Source organism: Oncorhynchus clarkii, chromosome 10 (assembly GCF_045791955.1).
Source record: "Oncorhynchus clarkii lewisi isolate Uvic-CL-2024 chromosome 10, UVic_Ocla_1.0, whole genome shotgun sequence".
NCBI lineage: Eukaryota > Metazoa > Chordata > Actinopteri > Salmoniformes > Salmonidae > Oncorhynchus > Oncorhynchus clarkii.
Genome location: NC_092156.1, coordinates 17,028,293 through 17,046,978, shown reverse-complemented (window position 1 = coordinate 17,046,978; position 18,686 = coordinate 17,028,293). Strand labels below are relative to the sequence as shown.

Below are 18,686 nucleotides of genomic sequence, written 5' to 3'. Positions count from 1 at the left end.
AACTAAAAATGAATTCTGTACTGTAAATTGCTATGGATTAAACAGTCTGGCACATTTTATTGTGCCACATACCATGCAGTAAATCAACACAATATTGGATTTAATGAATCAGGATTAACACCAAGCATATTAAACTCAGCAAAGAAGAAATGTCCCTTTTTCAAGACCCTGTCTTTCAAAGATAATTTGTTTAAACACTGTTTCCCATGCCTGTTCAATGAACAATAAACAAATAATTAACATGCACCTGTGGAACGGTCGTTAAGACATTAACAGCTTACAGGCAATTAAGGTCACAGTTATGAAATCTCAGGACACTAAAGAGGCCTTTCTACTGACAATGAAAAACAAAAAGAAAGATGCCCATGGTCCCTGCTCATCTGCGTGAATGTGTCTTAGGCATGCTGCAAAGAGGCATGAGAACTGCAGATGTGGTCAGGGCAATAAATTGCAATGTCTGTAATGTAAGACGCCTAAGACAGAGCAGAGGGAGACAGGACGGACAGCTGATCGTCCTCGCAGTGGGAGACCATGTGTAACACCTGCACAGGATCGGGACATCCGAACATCACACCTGCGGGACAGGTACAGGATGGGAACAACAACTGCCCGAGTTACACCAGGAACGCACAATCCCTACATCAGTGCTCAGACTGTCCGCATTAGGCTGAGAGAGGCTGGACTGCGTGCTTATAGGCCTGTTGCAAGGCAGGTCCTCACCAGACCTCACCGGCAAAAACGCCACCTATGGGCACAAACCCACCGTCGCTGGACCAGACAGGACTGGCAAGAAGTGCTCTTCACTGACGAGTCGCGGTTTTGTCTCATTAGGGGTGATTGTCGGATTTGCGTTTATCGTCGAAGGAATGAGCGTTACACCGAGGCCTGTACTCTGGAGCGGGATCGATTTGAAGGTGGATGGTCCGTCATGGTCGGGGGCAGTGTGTCACAGCATCATTGGACTGAGCTTGTTGTCATTGCAGGCAATCTCAACACTGTGCGTTACAGGGAAGACATCCTCCTCCCTCATGTGGTACCCTTCCTGCAGGCTCATCCTGACATGACCCTCCAGCTTGACAATGCCACCAGCCATACTGCTCGTTCTGTGCGTGATTTCCTGCAAGACAGGTATGTCAGTGCTCTGCCATGGCCAACAAAGAACCCGGATCTCAATCCCATTGAGCACGTCTGGGACCTGTTGGATCGGAGGTTGAGGGCTAGGGCCATTCCCCTCCCAGAAATGTCTGGGAACTTGCAGGTGCCTTGGTGGAAGAGTGGGGTAACATCTTACAGCAAGAACTGGCAAATCTGGTGCAGTCCATGAGGAGGAGATGCACTGCAGTACTTAAAGCAGCTGGTGGCCACACCAGATACTGACTGCTACTTTTGATTTTGACCCTCCCCCCCTTTGTTCAGGGACACATTATTCCATTTGTTAGTCACACGTCTGTGGAACTTGTTCAGTTTGTCTCAGTTGTTGAATCTTGTTATGTTCATACAAATATTTACAAATGTTAAGTTTGCTGAAAATAAACAGTTGACAGTGAGAGGATGTTTCTTTTTTTGCTGAGTTTATTTAATGTACTTAAAATAGCTTAGAAAAACTGTAATTCAGTCTCTGGTTAAAATGCAAAGGATAAAAACCAGCATACATGGCCCGTGGCTCTCGAGGACCGGAGCTGTATACCCCTGATCTTATGCAACCCAGGCGACACTTGAGAGACTGAGGAGTGGCATTGACTTGGTGCTCACATTAAGATGGGGGCCCACGGATTGGCACAGCAGCTCCGTAAGTGGTTGGTAGTGGCCGGAGGGCAGGACCGTCTCATCTCGGAGGCGCAGCTGCAGGCGCAGAGATCCTAGAGTGCCCCTGGAGCAGAGTAGAAAAGAACTTAACGGGAAGTCATATAAAAAAAAAATGAAAATATTTTGGGGGCAAACCCTTACAGAAAACACTAAAAAAAAAGGAAAAAAAAATCTTCAAACATAAATATCTTGAAAAATATATACAGTATCAGTCAAACGTTTGGACTCACCTACTCATTCAAGGGTTTTTCTTAATTTTTTAAACTATTTTCTACATTGTAGAATAATAGGGAAGACATCAAAACTGTGAAATAACACATATGGAATCATTTAGTAACCAAATAAAGTGTTAAATCAAAATATATTTTATATTTGAGATTCTTCAAATAGCCACCCTTTGCCTTGATGACAGCTTTGCACCCTCTTGGGATTCTCTCAACCAGCTTAATGAAGTCGTCACCTGAAATGCATTCCAATTAACAGGTGTGCCTTGTTAAAAGTTCATTTGTCGAATTTCTTTCCTTCTTAATGCATTTGAGACAATAAGTTGTGTTGTGACAAGGTAGGGTTGGTATACAGAAGATAGCCCTATTTGGTAAAAGACCAAGTCCATATTATGGCAAGAACAGCTCAAATAAGCAAACAGTCCATCATTACTTAAAGACATGAAGGTCAGTCAATTTGGAAAATTTCAAGAACTTTGAAAGTTTCTTCAAGAGCAATCACAGAAACCATCAAGCGCTATGATGAAACGGTCTCATGAGGACCACCACAGGAATGGAAGATCCAGAGTTACCTCTGCTGCAGAGGACAAGTTAGAGTTATCAACCTCAGAAAATGCTTCACAGAGTTCAAGTAACAGACATCTCAGCATCAACTGTTCAGAGGAGACTTCGTGAGTCAGGCCTTCATGGTCAAATTGCTGCAAAGAAACCGCTACTAATGGACACCAATAATAAGAAGAGACTTGCTTGGGCCAAGAAACATGAGCAATAGACCGGTGGAAGTCCAAATTTGAGATTTTTGGTTCCAACCACCGTGTCTTTGTGAGACGCAGAGTAAGTGAACAGATGATCTCCACAAGTGTGGTTCCTATTGTAATGCTTGGAGGAGGTGGTGTGATGGTGTGGGGGTGCTTTGCTGGTGACACTGTCTGATTTATTTAAAATTCAAGGCACACTTAACCAGCATGGCTACCACAGCATTCTGCAGCAATATGCCATCCCAGCTGGTTGGTGCTTAGTGGGACTATCATTTTTTTTTTCAACAAGACAATGACCCAACACACACCTCCAGGCTGCGTAAGGGTTATTTGACCAAGAAGGAGAGTGATGGAATGATGGAGTGCTGGATCAGATGACCTGGCTTCCACAATCACCTAACCTCAACCCAATTGAGATGGTTTGGGATGAGTTGGACCGCAGAGTGCAGGAAAAGCAGCCAACAAGTGCTCAGCATAAGTGGGAACTCCTTCAAGACGGGTGGAAAAACATTCCAGGTAAAGCTGGTTGAGAGAATGCCAAGAGGGTGCAAAGCTGTCATCAAGGCAAAGGGTGGCTACTTTGAAGAATCTCAAATATAATTTATATCTTGATTTGTTTAACACTTTTGTGGTTACTACATGATTCCATGTGTTATTTCATAGTCTCTCTCTTCACTATTATTCCACAATGTAGAAAATAGTAAAAATAAAGAAAATTGAATGAGTAGGTGTCCAAAAGTTTAACTGGTACTGTATATAAACAATGTAGGGCTGTATTTTCAGGGTGTTTTAAAAAGACAGTCAGACAATGTTTTGAACACACCCTACTATACAGGCACGTTATAGACTACATACAGCACTACAACACAGTCAACCTTTATGTCTGTCCAAAAGACGAAGTGGAAAAAAGATCTGAAAAACACTTTTCCAATAGTGGTAAGAATGGCCCAGACTGTGGAATGTGGTTATTTATACAATGGGTGGGTCTAATCCTGAATGTGGATTGGTTAAAACCGCATTCCAGACAGTGTATATTACAAGTTACCACCAGCTAAATCTTTGATGTTAAAATTCCAATTTACTCTGTTCCATCTGACTGCACAATCCACTGTCTCATCAGCCCAGGCAGGGAAGTTATACATTTGATCACCACTATAAAAAGCATCTAGATATTATCTCACATTCCTTTTAAACTAACTTTTATTTTTCAACAGCGGAGATTTGTATAAGCCTTGCTGTCTGTCCTTCCGACATTTGCAACATTGTTTCAATATTCAAATTCGATCTCCAACTGTCCCATAGTAAGGAACGTGTTGGGTGTCGGGGCGAGAGAGGCAGGCAGTGTTTCTCAGCCAGTCGAAATCATAAATCAGCTGGCATCATTTTTATGGATATTTACAAAGAAATGTGAATTGAAAAACAAAGTGCAGTGAAACGAAGTGCAGCTAGTGTGCTATCTTTTCAGCTTCAGTTTGAAGATGTGTTCGCTGTGTTGTTGGCTAGCTCCTCTGAACAGTGTCCTAAATAGAGAGCACATTTTCTATGCCAGGTGAAATCGTGCCTCATTAGTTCATTGTTATGGATGTATCCAAATAAATGTCACTAGAAAACAGCTTTAACAAATGCAGATACTGTTGTTATTCTGTCTGCACTGTTTTACGTGACTAAGTTAGCTGTAGTTGGCTAGCTAGCAAGCAAGGGATAAGAACGTTGCCAGACCGTTCTAAATGTTCCATTGCCATGCTAACGGCTGGGTCGTGTCCGTAGATACAGAACAAAAAGACTGAACGACTGGGTCGCGTCTCTGGCAACTGAACCAATGGAACGAACGACCAGCCGGTTTGGGAGCAACCATAGATTTGTTTCGGGACTATATCTTGTGGAAGGATGAAATAGCATGAATAAATTAAATCAAAATAACTTTTTTTCAAATAAATATGTAAATCATTATTTGAATATGTTGGTTGTTGTTGAACCTGTTGTATAAAAGTGATAATGCCCTCAAAGCTGGTGTTTGGAGGATATATTGGCACGGTTTGTCGGCCCTCATACGGTTTGTCGGCCCTCCTTCCACAAGATATAGTCCGGAAACAAATCTACGGTTGCTCCCAAACTGGCTGGTCGGTCGTTCGTTCTATTGTTTCGGTTGCCAGAGACGCGACCCAGTCGTTTAGTCTTTTTGTTCCGTATCTACGGACACGACCCATACTAATATATCCTCCAAACACCGGCTTCTCGGTGGGAAATTTACTCATCAAGCCATATGGAACAAAATTGACAGTCTTACTAGCACTGTGAGCAAAACCAGCTTAATTTTATAGAAGCTAGGGTGCTTGGTGAAGCTGAGGGAATCGTACAAAGTGGTAGGAAATCAAGAACATAATGGCTTGTAAAGTTCAGGTGGAAATTTTTTTTTACAAAATAAAAAGACATCCACAAGCCCACACAGCACTGCATTAGGGTTTCAAAATTCCAGTAACTATCCAGAAATCCTGGTTGGAGGATTCACAACCCTCTACTGAGGAGCTGGCATATAAAGAATTGGATGAGTGATCCAGACTTGACACTCATCATTTCCTGGCACAAAACACACACGACTAGTCAACAAGACTGCAGGGCCCAGATGGCAACCGCCTGTCAGAAATCTAATCAAGAAGAAGTCCAGAGGTGTTTTTTTTTTAAAAAGAGACAATATAAACAACAGCTTGACTGGCTGAAAAGAGTGGGAAGAAAGAAGATAATTTGAGAAGACAAGGATTACGTGGGCTTAATCTGAGAATTTTACCACAGAGTTGATCAAAGTCCTCTGGTGAAAACCGACTTTCATTGGGTTGCAATGCCGACACTGTCCAAAATGTAAAAAAAAATGTTTTTATAACTTTCATAAGCATTAATAAACTATTTAGGAATAGAGTTTTATCGGTAAAAAATGATAAAGCTTTTATAACATGTATAAGAATGTAATGGCTTATTCATGAACATTATTATATAGTGTAACCACGGTTTGACATCTCAACAGCACCAGTACTCATCATGGCATTTGATTTCAATTGTTGTGATTTCATAACTAAGGGTGACATCATGAATATGGAGGTAAATCTTGTTAGAGTTATTGCTTGGAGAGCAGCATAGACATCTCTGAATAATCCTTTGTTTGGGATTGGCATGACATTTTAACAGCCCTCCCTTCTTTCCCGGTTATGAAAATGGAAAGTGAGACAGAGCAGTGACAGACAGATGTCCATCAATAATCGTGACCGGCCACAACAATGTTACGCATCGCCTGAGAGGGAAATGTAGGATTTTTTCATATGAAAACCTAATTCAATATCCCCAGAATGTATTTAAATCCTTTATTTTCCTTTTGAACAACTTGCCATTACATCATCGCTACAGATTCAACTATACTACTTTCGAGAACCAATTTGATAAATAGAATCCAAAATAGAATGAGCATAAAAATAAAAGGAAGATAGAAGACATTAGAATGAGGCCATTGGGGAAACGTTAAGTTGGTGGAGTTATACTGATTCATTGGGGGAGAAGGGATGGTGGTTAAATCACTGTTTGCATTCTAAATGCCACCCTGTTCCCATAAAAGTACTGCACTATAAAGGGAATAGGGTACCATTTGGGATGCATGACCTATGTTCATACAGTACAGTAAAAGGTTTGGCTTTTTAATCTTACAATTACAACCACTTCCTGATGTATGCAGCACTAAATATATAATACACTGACCTATGGTCCCTGTGACTAATAGCGCATCTGGTCACCTCAGGTCCTTATTTGGTAGTTATTTCCACAGGTTTATACAGTGTCGACCAATCTTCTCCTAGTGAAAGCCACTTATTGGTTAGGGGTTAGGGTAGAGACACCAATATTTCGGATTTCCTTTTATTAATGGGAAACATCAAGTAAACGGTGAGAATGAAAAGCAGCACACACGATCCACAACCAGTCATGCACTGGTCTATAATACAACCACTTATGAAGTACTTACATGCATAACAATTAGCATTTGCTTACAAACACATTAGGGCCAGATCATAAGCTGCATGCTTGTAAGCTGGTAATGATGATTAAAGACGCTTACGGAGAAGCATGATGACATGACATTAGTTATACATAATGTGATTCTTTATGGTGTTCACAAAAAAGATTTGATGAATGGCTGCACAAAATGACCTAAAGCAGTGCTATGTCCATAGAAATATACTCATATGGGTACACAATATGGCCGCCAGTTCACCCATTATGGCATTTAAGTGAATGGGAAAGCTCTTCTAGGGTTCTAATTCTATGGCTATGTACTGCACCAGGAAGAGCATGCCCTCTCAAATCCTCCCCAACCATGATCACATTCAGAGGTTAACGGAGATTCCTTGTCTCTCAATACCAGCCACCAGCTGAAAGAACAACATCCAATGGCCGCTAGTGCCAGCGAGCCATGTAGCCGGCCCAATCGCCCTACATTGCCCTTGTTTCTGGCACTAATCTGGGTTCCCGCGGGGGCATACTGCTTTTGTCCCATCCTGTCCAAAAAGGATGCATATCCTGCTACAGCCCTCTTCCTTTTACATAAGCCCCACTCCTCCTCTCCTCACAATTTCCCTCCCTCTCTCTCTCTCTAATCCCTGCCCAGAGTCCACATGGCCAAATGATCCTTTATGGAGGAGAAATAAACCAGGGATTTAGCCCGGGAAAAGGATTAGCACTTCCGGTCGGCACATGGACCGGAACAGACGCACCCGCCCACACATGCATGCACATAAACACATGCATACATATGCACGTGCACTCACACTCCCATGCGCATAAAAAGCTGAAGCTGGCTAGCTTCAGAAAACCCTGAATAGATCTAGCTTCAATCTTAGTATACCCCTTTGGACTGTGAGATACAAAAATTACCGGAGCCTGCTTCTTCCACCTAATTTACAACACTACTCTATGAGGATACAACACACTTGTCACTCTTCTTTACACTGTGTGTTTCATTACATATTTATTGACATTGGCCAATACCAATAATAATAATAATTATTTGATTTCAATGTCTATGACTGCCATGTGGGTATAAAATAAAACAAAAAAACTTGGATAGAGGAGTTTGCATGTCACCAAGCCATTTCTATATTGTCAGCTAACAGTTGCTTCCTTGGTGCAAAAAACGTGTTTGCATTTATGATAATGGTGGCAACCCATTGATACTCACTCATGCTGACTATGTTTGGGCTTATCAGGGACCAGGCGAAACCAGCCCTCCTCCTGGTGGGCTGACTGCAATCTGTGGATGTTGAACAAAACCTGAACAGAGGAGAACAAACATCAACACATTTGATTATAATACATTGTAAACTAATTGTATTCAATGTATATGGAGTGTAATGTTTATCATGTTGTGATCCTGTGTGTCTAAATCTGACGTCTACAGAACATGGCCCAGAGTAAGAGTGCTGATCTAGGATCAGCCCCCCCCCCCCCCCGTGTAACAGGCTAAACTCAGCACTGCTACTCTGAGACTATTTTTTGAATATGGACATAACCAGGGTTCCAATTATCCATTCAACATTCATATTTAAAACACTTGTGGGGGGTGCCCACATATTTTTCACTTTTCAGCTGTGAATGACGGGGCTTCGAACCCCAGGTCTCCTGCACAACATAATACCATTCCTTACAAAATATGCCTACTGAGTTAAAGCCTAGGTATTAGCTTAGGGAGATGACTAAGAGCTGACGACTTGCGTTACGGTTACATGACCAAACCACCTACATTAAAAAGTAAGTGCTTCACACCACTGTTATTCAGACTTGGTACTAGGGCTACAAAATTCCAGTAACTTTCCAAAGGTTATCCTGCTTATTCCTTTCTGATTCCGGGAATCTTCCAACCGGGATTTCTGGGAAACCTGGGAAAGTTGCCTTAACAGGACTTCTCACCTTTCCCAGGAAGTCATTCTTGCTGACCAGGTCCCAATCCCACACCTCAACACTCAGAGGGGTGTCCAGGGGTGCATCGTCCAGCTCAAACTCAAAGCTCTCGTTCCAGCGCGGATAACAGGACTTCTTGATCACCTGAAACCACAGAAATATCTATTCACAGATTCCTATATTCAATTCACAAGTCAAAAGGGCTGTTTCAAAAAGTTTTTCCAATGAATGTATTAAATATTTTAATGTAAGGACCATGGGTGTGGGCAGGTCTTTGGCTTACTGCACTTTCGTGGGTTTTACAGTTGTATCGTACTCTGACAAAAGGGTCCGACGCTCCATTGCGATCCTTTTTTGCAAGGTCTCTGAAGCACAAACCCACACAAAAAGGAAAGTTGAGCATTTAACAGATTAGTTGACATTGAAGCACATTGTATCTCCACTCTCCATCAGATCTGGGTCACTTAAAACAGTAGGTCTTCTTTCAAACACATCAGAAGGAGTTTGATTAAGTTCTCTCCGGTGCAATGGGATCAAAGGAATAGTCCCAAAAGTGCAAACCCGCGCACCAGGCAAGCAAAATCAAGCGCACCTAAAGTAATAAGAAAACCAATGTTATATTTTAACCCATAACCACAAGTCTAGTCTCAATCACAAACAAATGCCCTCCCACGCACCATTTGAGATGAGGTCAGTATGAGATCATTGGGGTGAGCTCAGAGAAAGTAATCAACACGCATCGTAGGATCTAGAGTCAGCCGGGCGTATGTCTGTCTGTGTGAATCCAGCTGCTCCGGCAGATGGGCTGAAATACCCACAGCACAGACGACGCCCCAGGTATTTATGAAGAATGAGTTCACAAGCTGTGTGCCCAGTGCACGTAATGCTCAAACCTGTGAACAATACATAGATGGAACTGTATGTTTGTAGTAGCCTAAACCAGACTGATTTATCAAGCTGTTTACAGCGCAAACTCAAAATAAAAACATTTTAAAAAAGGCCCAGTGCAGTCAAAAATGTGATTTATCCATTTTATATACACTGCTCAAAAAAAAAGGGAACACTTAAACAACACAATGTAACTCCAAGTCAATCACACTTCTGTGAAATCAAACTGTCCACTTAGGAAGCAACACTGATTGACAATAAATGTCACATGCTGTTGTGCAAATGGAATAGACAACAGGTGATAATTATAGGCAATTAGCAAGACACCCCCAATAAAGGAGTGGTTCTGCAGGTGGTGACCACATGTTTTGGTCACTTTTGAATGCTGGCGGTGCTTTCAGTCTAGTGGTAGCATGAGACGGAGTCTACAACCCACACAAGTGGCTCAGGTAGTGCAGCTCATCCAGGATGGCACATCAATGCGAGCTGTGGCAAGAAGGTTTGCTGCGTCTGTCAGCGTAGTGTCCAGAGCATGGAGGCGCTACCAGGAGACAGGCCAGTACATCAGGAGACGTGGAGGAGGCCATAGGAGGGCATCAACTCAGCAGCAGGACCCCTACCTCCGCCTTTGTGCAAGGAGGAGCAGGAGGAGCACTGCCAGAGCCCTGCAAAATTACCTCCAGCAGGCCACAAATGTGCATGTGTCTGCTCAAACGGTCAGAAACAGACTCCATGAGGGTGGTATGAGGGCCCGACGTCCACAGGTGTGGGTTGTGCTTACAGCCCAACACTGTGCAGGACGTTTGGCATTTGTCAGAGAACACCAAGATTGGCAAATTCGCCACTGGCGCCCTGTGCTCTTCACAGATGAAAGCAGGTTCACACTGAGCACATGTGACAGACGTGACAGTCTGGACACGCAGTGGAGAACGTTTTGCTGCCTGCAACATCCTCCAGCATGACCGGTTTGGCGGTGGGTCAGTCATGGTGTGGGGTGGCATTTCTTTGGGGGGCCGCACAGTCCTCCATGTGCTCGCCAGAGGTAGCCTGACTGCCATTAGGTACCGAGATGAGATCCTCAGACCCCTTGTGAGACCATATGCTGGTGCAGTTGGCCCTGGGTTCCTCCTAATGCAAGACAATGCTAGACCTCATGTGGCTGGAGTGTGTCAGCAGTTCCTGCAAGAGGAAGGCATTGATGCTATGGACTGGCCCGCCCGTTCCCCAGACCTGAATCCAATTGAGCACATCTGGGACATCATGTCTCGCTCCATCCACCAACGCCACACCACAGACTGTCCAGGAGTTGGCGAATGCTTTAGTCCAGGTCTGGGAGGAGATCCCTCAGGAGACCATCCGCTACCTCATCAGGAGCATGCCCAGGCGTTGTAGGGAGGTCATACAGGCACGTGGAGGCCACACACACTACTGAGACTCATTTTGACTTGTTTTAAAGGACATAACATCAAAGTTGGATCAGCCTGTAGTGTGGTTTTCCACTTTAATTTTGAGTGTGACTCCAAATCTAGGATGTGTTATTTTAGTGTTCCCTTTATTTTTTTGAGCAGTGTACTTACTATACAGTGCATATAGAAAGTCTACACCTCCTTGAACTTTTTTCACATTTTGTTGTGTTACAAAGTGGGATTTATATACAAGTCTAAATGAGTTCAAAAGTAACATCAGTGTGTGAAATAATAGGGGTTGACATGATTTTTGAATTACTACTCCTTTCTCTGTCCACCATACACATGACATCTGCAAGGTCCCGCAGTCAAGTATTGAATTTCAAGCACAGATTCAACTAAAGACCAGGGAGCTTTTCAAAAGCCTCAAAGAATGGCAGTGGTTGGTAGATGAGTAACAATAACAAATCAGACATTGCATACATCTTTAAGCATGGCCAAGTTCATAATTATGCTGTGGATGATGCAGTCGTCCTTCTGAACTAAGCTGCAGGACTGGAATGAAACTGCTTAGGGATGTCAACATGAGGCCACTGGTGATTTTAAGACACCTTCAGAGTTCAATGGCTGAGATGGAGAAAAAAAAAACAAGAATGGAGCAATAGTGTAGTGACTCAATAATGAGTCAATAATGACCTAAATGACAGCGTGAAAAGAAGAATACAAATATACAGAATAAAACGTTTTAAACCCTGAATTAAACATTTATTAAATTGAGATTTTTGGGGTCACTGGCCCACAATAACCCATAATGACAGTGGAATTGTGTTTTACATTTTTTTTTACAGATGAATTAAGAATGAAAAGCTGAAAAGTCTTGAGTCAATAAGTATTCAACTGTTATGGAAAGCCTAAATAAGTTCAGGAGTAAAAATGTGCTTAACAAGTCACATAATAAGTTGCATGGACTCACTCACTGCACAATAATAGTGTTCAACATGATTTTTTAAATGACTACCTCATCTCTGTACCCCACACATACAATTATCTGTAATGTCCCTCAGTCGAGCAGCGAATTTCAAACACAGATTCAACCACAAAGACCAGGGAGGGTTCCCAATGCCTCGCAAAGAAGGCCACCTATTGGTAGACAGGTTAAAAAGCAGACTTTGAATATCCCTTTTAGCATGGTGAAGTTATTGCACTTTGGATGGTGCATCAATACACACAGTCACTACAAAGATACAGGCATCCTTCCTAACTCAGTTGTCGGAAAGGAAGGAAACCGCTCAGGGATTTCACTATGAGGCCAATGGTGACTTTAAAACAGTTACAGAATTTAATGGTTGTGATCGAAGAAAAATTAGGATATATAAACATTGTAGTTACTCCACAATACTAACCTAATTGACAGAGTGAAAAGGGAGCCTGTACAGAAGGAAAATATTCCAAAACATGCATCCTGTTTGCAATAAGGCAATAAACAAAAAAATGGCAAAGCAATTCACTTTCTGTCCTGAATACAAAGTGTTTTGTTTGGGGTAAATCCAATATGTTACTGAGTACCACGCTGCATAATTTCAAGCATAGTGGTGGCTGTTTCATGTTATGGGTATGTAATCGTTAATGACTGGGGAGTTTCTCAGGATAAAAAAGAAACAAAACAGAGTTAAGCACAGGCAAAATCCTAGAGGAAACCTGGTTCAGTCTGCTTTCCACCAGACACTGGGAGATTAATTCACCTTTCAGCAGGGCAATAACCTAAAACACATGGGCAAATCTACACTGGAGTTACTAACCAAGAAGACAGTGACTGTTCCTGAGTGGCCGAGTTACAGTTTTGACTTAAATCTAATTGAAAATCTATGGCAATACCTGAAAATGGTTGTCTAGCAATGATCAACAACCAATTTGACAAAGCTTGAAGAATTTTGAAAATATATATTTTTTAAAGTGGGCAAATATTGCACAATCCAGGTGTGGAAAGCTCTTCGACTTACACAAAGACTCATAGCTGTAGTCACTTGTAGAATCACCTTTGGCAGCATTGACTCAGGAGTGTGAAAACTTATGTAAATGAGATATCTGTATTTTCATTTTCAATAAATTAGCAAACATTTCTAAAAGCATGTTTTCACTTTGTCATTGTGGGGTATAGCGTGTAGATGGGTGAGAAAAATGTTTACTTTAATTCAAGCTATAACAAAATGTGGAATAAGTACTTTCTGAAGGCACTGTATATTAGTGTTTTATTTTTTTATTAATCTAGAAAAATAGTATTGTGTAGATAGTTGACAATTTTCTTACAATTAAATATACATTTTAAATCACACTTTGTATCACAGTAAAATGTGAAGAAATCCAAGATATGTTCTATAGGCACTGTATATTTCCACACTATGAGGTTGGAATAATACTGTGAAAATTAGGATTATGCCCTTTTAGTGGAAGAGCATGTTTTGGTGGGATGGAGTTTTGGCCTGCTTGGTGACATCACCAGGTGGTAAATTAGTTTATAGACCAATAAGAAAGAGTTCCAAACCTCTCTGCTAGATTTCAGTTTTCCCCTCACCACTCAGACTGTCCTTGCTAAATTCTTGCTTGAGAAATTGCTCTTTGCTAAGAAGCTGTTTGTTGTTTGACCACTAAAAACAATCACAGTATCTAGTTTCCATCCAATTGGCGACAGATTTTCAGGCAAATTTTCAAAAATCCGCATAAAGAAAATACACACATTTTTCCACCAGTGGTGTTTCCACCAAATTGACTAGTTACAGATACAAATCAGTGAGGGATTACATACAGCACAAAATGTACTTTTTCGCTGAAGTTTTCATGTACTGAATAAAAATATAAAGTTCAATGTGTTTCCATTGCATTTAACTGTACCGATAGTTTTCACAAAAACTTGTGTTAAATAGCAAAAATAGCGTAAAAATTGTTTGTCCTCAGTTAAAACAATCTACCGAGTTCCAAACTGCCACTGGAAGCAAAGTCAGCACAATAACTTAGTCGGGAGCTTCATGAAATGGATTTCCATGGCCGAGCTGCCGCACACAAGCCTAAGATCACCATACGCAATGCCAAGTGTCGGCTGGAGCGGTGTAAAGCTCGCCACCGTTGGACTCTGAAGCAGTGAAAACACAATGACATTCTAGATGATTCTGTGCTTCCAACAGTTTGGGAAGGCCCTTTCCTGTTTCACCAAGACAATGCCCCATTGCAAAAAAGCGAGGTCCATACCAAAATGGTTTGTTGAGATCAGTGTGGAAGACATTTTATTTAACTAGGCAAGTCAGTTCAGAACAAATTCTTATTTACAATGACGGCCTACACCGGCCAAACCCGGACGACACTGGGCCAATTGTGCGCCGCCCTATGGGATTCCCAATCACGGCCAATTGTGACACAGCCTGGCCTGCACAGAGCCCGGACCTCAAACCTCATCGAACACCTTTGGGATTCATTGGAATGTCGACTGCAAGCCAGGCCTAACTGCCCAACATCAATGCCGACCTCACTAATGCGCTTGTGGCTGAATGGAAGCAAGTCCCTGCAGCAATGTTTATCTAGTGGAAAGCCTTCACAAAAGAGTGGAGGCTGTTATAGCAGCAAAAGGGTGATCAACTCCATATTTAATGCTTGCGATTTTGGATTGAGATGTTTGACGAGCAGGTGTGCACATAATTTTGATAATGTACTGTATAACACATCCAAAACATTGTGAATTATTCATAAACAATTGGTTATACATAGAGAAGTGTTAATTTTTTATTTTTTTTAATGTATACAGTGATGGTATACACCTCATCCACTACCAATGAGCAGCACTGGCCTTGTGTGATGTAGTTGCTGTACAAAGCGATGCCGTCAGCGTATATAGAGTAAAACCTGAGAAGTAGTTCCACCCTAGATCCCACAGGTAATTTGTCACCTAGGTAATGAATGTGTATGTACTAAGACATTTAGTAGGAAATTGTATCCAACTTCCTGTAGTAGATGCATACATTTTGGTATGGATGGCCACCGCGAGAATTAAACCCACAATCCTGACATTGTAAGCGCTATGCCCCAACAAATGAGCCATACAGGACTAGCCCAACATCCATGTCTTACCTGGCCTCCAGTACTTGGCAGCGCAGTATTCTGCGGATGTCCCCTAACACTGATATCTGGAGGTGAATCTCCCCTTGCACCTCCTCATCTGGGTCAATCTCAGTGAGGTTCACCCAGCCGTCCAGCCCTTCAACACACAGGAAAGTTAGTGTGGGGACACGTGAGATATATGGTCCTATAGCAAATGCACTTTACACGCTCATAACCAAAGGTTAAATAAAAAATATATAGAGAAGAAAACATGCTTATAAAAACACTTTCCTGTTTGGGATGGCTTCTGATGAGATAAGGTAATTCATGGAGGGGAATACAGTATGTCGTACACACACGCTGTGAATAAATCCCACCAATAACATCCTTTCTCTGTGTCTCAGGCTTAATGTAAAAGACCTAATGTCTGTGATGCATTCGCTTCTGCGCGAGTAGATCGTCTACCCGGTTTAAACCTGCATTCCACAGCCTCCGAACTGGAACAGATCTACATGCACTGCAATTTGGACTCCAATATACTTGTACTCTGAATTAATATCGGACCTGGAAAACCTCTGGATAATACCAATGACTAAGGATAATAACAGATTTAGTCAACCAAGCACAAGCAATAAATTGACGACTTATCGGGAAATAAACCACAGGCAATAAGTTCCTTGATTAAAGGGAAACATTAGGACAGCCACAGTCTCACTAAATCTGTTATTATCCTTACAGTCATTGGTATTATCCAGAGGTTTTCCAGGTCTGACATTTCAGAGTACAGTAGCTATTTCACATTTATTTCTTACATACGACTCATGTATTTGGTCAGAATTCAGCTCATCATAAAGTCAATGCATAGAATACAGAAGCTGAATGAAACAACCAGTGAATTGACTCTTCATCCCTCCAGATAATTTCCAACTACATTCAACCAGTAGGCCCATTTCTTCCAGCTTCCCAATGATTTATGAAGTGTCCTATCAAGTCGGCAAGATTTCCCAGAATCGTTCTGCGTTTACCCTTGAAAGAAGTGCTTTTTCTCCTGATTGATATTCCAGGGTATGTCTCTAGTCAAGCAACATTATTCTTTATTGCCGGCTGAGTGTGGGACAAAAATAAATCTGGCTACAACCACAGACGTTTCCACAAAGCAGGACGGAAAAAAAGCTTTGAGGCTTTTTTTATTAGGCTGTCTTGTTTCTAATGCAGACACAGATCATTGGTTCAGCGGACTGTGCGTGGGTTACAAATAGTCTGATCATTGGTTCAGCGGACTGGTTACAAAACAGATGGAACATTGGTCAATGGTCTGTGCTGATAGCTACTTGTGGCCACGGAGGCGATATGGGACCCTATTCCCTACATATTACACTATTTTGTCAAGAGGTGCACAATATAGGGGAAAGGGTACCATTTGGGACAACCATTGGAGGCCTTAAATTTCAGACTGACAGCAGTAGTTTCATCGCCTATATTTTGAGGGCTGTCTTGATTATCATTTATTTTTCAATCTCCATCTTAGAAGTCAAATTCCCGTTGCACTGAAAATGTACAATTAACTAGCTATTCCAGAACAAACAGTGAGAGGAGTAAGTTGTGTTGATGACAAAGGCTTTTCTCTGAACATTGTGAAATGTTGGCTGGCATTCAGCCAGGGAACAGAAACTGGAGGAAGCGAGACTCCTGTCTACAATGGGCACAACATTGATGAAGTCATTTCAGAAAAAGTGAACTGAAACAAGAGTCGGTCAGTTTCCATTTCGGGCACAGCATGAAAAGTAATGTCAGTAGTTTTAGAGTAGAAAAATACACCAGTAACACGGAATAGTTCATGTACCGTCTCTGGCTCACTAGTCCCTTTATAGTGCACTACGTTTTACCAGAGCCATATGGACCCTGGTTAAAAGCAGTGCACTATAAAGGGATTAGGGTGCCATTTGGGACAGAAACCATGTGAAGACCATTCTGAGGAAACGTCGCCGTCCTGTCTGTGGTATATGCTATCTACACAAATATGTACAATGAGGGAAACTGAACTAAAAAAAACAAAATTATATCAAATATGGATGAGTACGAGTTGACTTGACTTAAAACATTTTAAAATCAAAAATCACATTTTATAAAGCCCTTTTTACATCAGCAGTGCTTTACAGATACCCAGCCTAAAACACCAAAGAGCAAGCAATGCAAAAGCAGTGGCTAGAAAAAAAATTCCCCAGAAGGCAGAAACCTAGGAAGAAACCCAGAGAGGAATCAGGCACTGAGGGGTGGCCAGTCCTCTTTTGTCTGTACCAGGTTGAGATTTAAGAATATCAGTGGTCATAAAGGCCAGATAGTTTTTCTAAGACGTTCAAACGCACTCCACAGCATTCTGTTTAGGATTAGTATACACTTGACCAAACCTTGGTAGAGGCCAGTCAGCATCAGTGAAAGGTCTCATCTATGAAAGTGTTCAAACCGTGACTGGCAAATACACACACACACACACACACACACTAGGGGTCTCTAACCTTTCAAGCCTTGACCTGCCTGCTTCAAAAGGTGATTCATTGCGCTCAGTCCTCTTTCCCACCCCCTTCCTCAGAGGTCCCTCTCCATACAGCCTGCTTCTCTCAAGGTTACTTCCACAGTAATCCCCCAGACACCTCAAGTGTGAGGCCCCTAGCAGAGAAGCACATTCCCACTGTCAAGCAGTAGAACATGGTCTGACATCACACAAAAGGGATCTATTTTTGTGACGGTTTTCAAACTGGAATGATTCTTATTTAATTATGTCTTCAGAAAAAAAAAGTAACATGTTGAAGGCTCTGATGGTGTAGCAGATAAAAGGGTGAGAGGTGATGACTGTTCGTCTCTAATGTTTGGCCTACCGTTTAAACAAGGACCAATGAAGTCACTGTTCATCCCCTTTAATTTAAGCCTTGGTCTCTCCTTTAAAACTTCTCTGACCAACCAGGCGAAGCCTTTGTTTCCAAAGCAACGCATCTGCAATGGATTACAATGCGGAGACAAGAGGGTAGGAATATGCTTGCCCGACCCGGACTTCCCTTAATCAAAACAATGAGAAAGCAATAGACCCCTGGACAAGTGCTCCATCTAGCCTTTGTGATTATGAGTAAGAGATGTTCTTTCACTGTTTGTAAATGATTACCAGTCTACAAAACTGAGATCCAATGACACTGTATACAGGAGATGCAATATAAAGAAGCTAACGTTTTTTGTTGTCTTGTAGTGTACGGTGATTAGTAAAAATTTTGATCGTAACGCAGACTACACCAAACTGGTACAGTGGGGAGAATAAATATTTGATACACTGCCGATTTTGCAGGTTTTCCTACATACAAAGCATGTAGAGGTCTGTCATTTTTATCATAGGTACACTTCAATCGTGAGAGACGGAATCTAAAACAAAAATCCATAAAATCACATTGTATGATTTAAGTAATTAATTTGCATTTTATTGCATGACATAAGTATTTGATCACCTACCAACCAGTAAGAATTCCGGCTCTCACAGACCTGTTAGTTTTTCTTTAAGAATCCCACCTTTTCTCCACTCATTACCTGTATTAACTGCA

The 18,686-nt window shown here is 41.8% G+C and overlaps 1 protein-coding gene across 1 annotated transcript in view; it reads right to left on the bottom strand.

Annotated features, from left to right (window-relative positions):
- LOC139418071 (RAS p21 protein activator 4) overlaps nt 1–18,686 on the bottom strand; it is a 76,705-nt gene that overhangs the window by 26,965 nt on the left and 31,054 nt on the right. The window contains exons 5-9 of the mRNA XM_071167237.1: nt 15,133–15,259; nt 9,006–9,087; nt 8,732–8,866; nt 8,004–8,095; nt 1,753–1,870 (exon numbers count right to left, since the gene is read on the bottom strand). Of these exons, the coding sequence (XP_071023338.1) occupies nt 1,753–1,870; nt 8,004–8,095; nt 8,732–8,866; nt 9,006–9,087; nt 15,133–15,259 (554 nt within the window). The remainder of the gene's footprint in view (nt 1–1,752; nt 1,871–8,003; nt 8,096–8,731; nt 8,867–9,005; nt 9,088–15,132; nt 15,260–18,686) is intronic.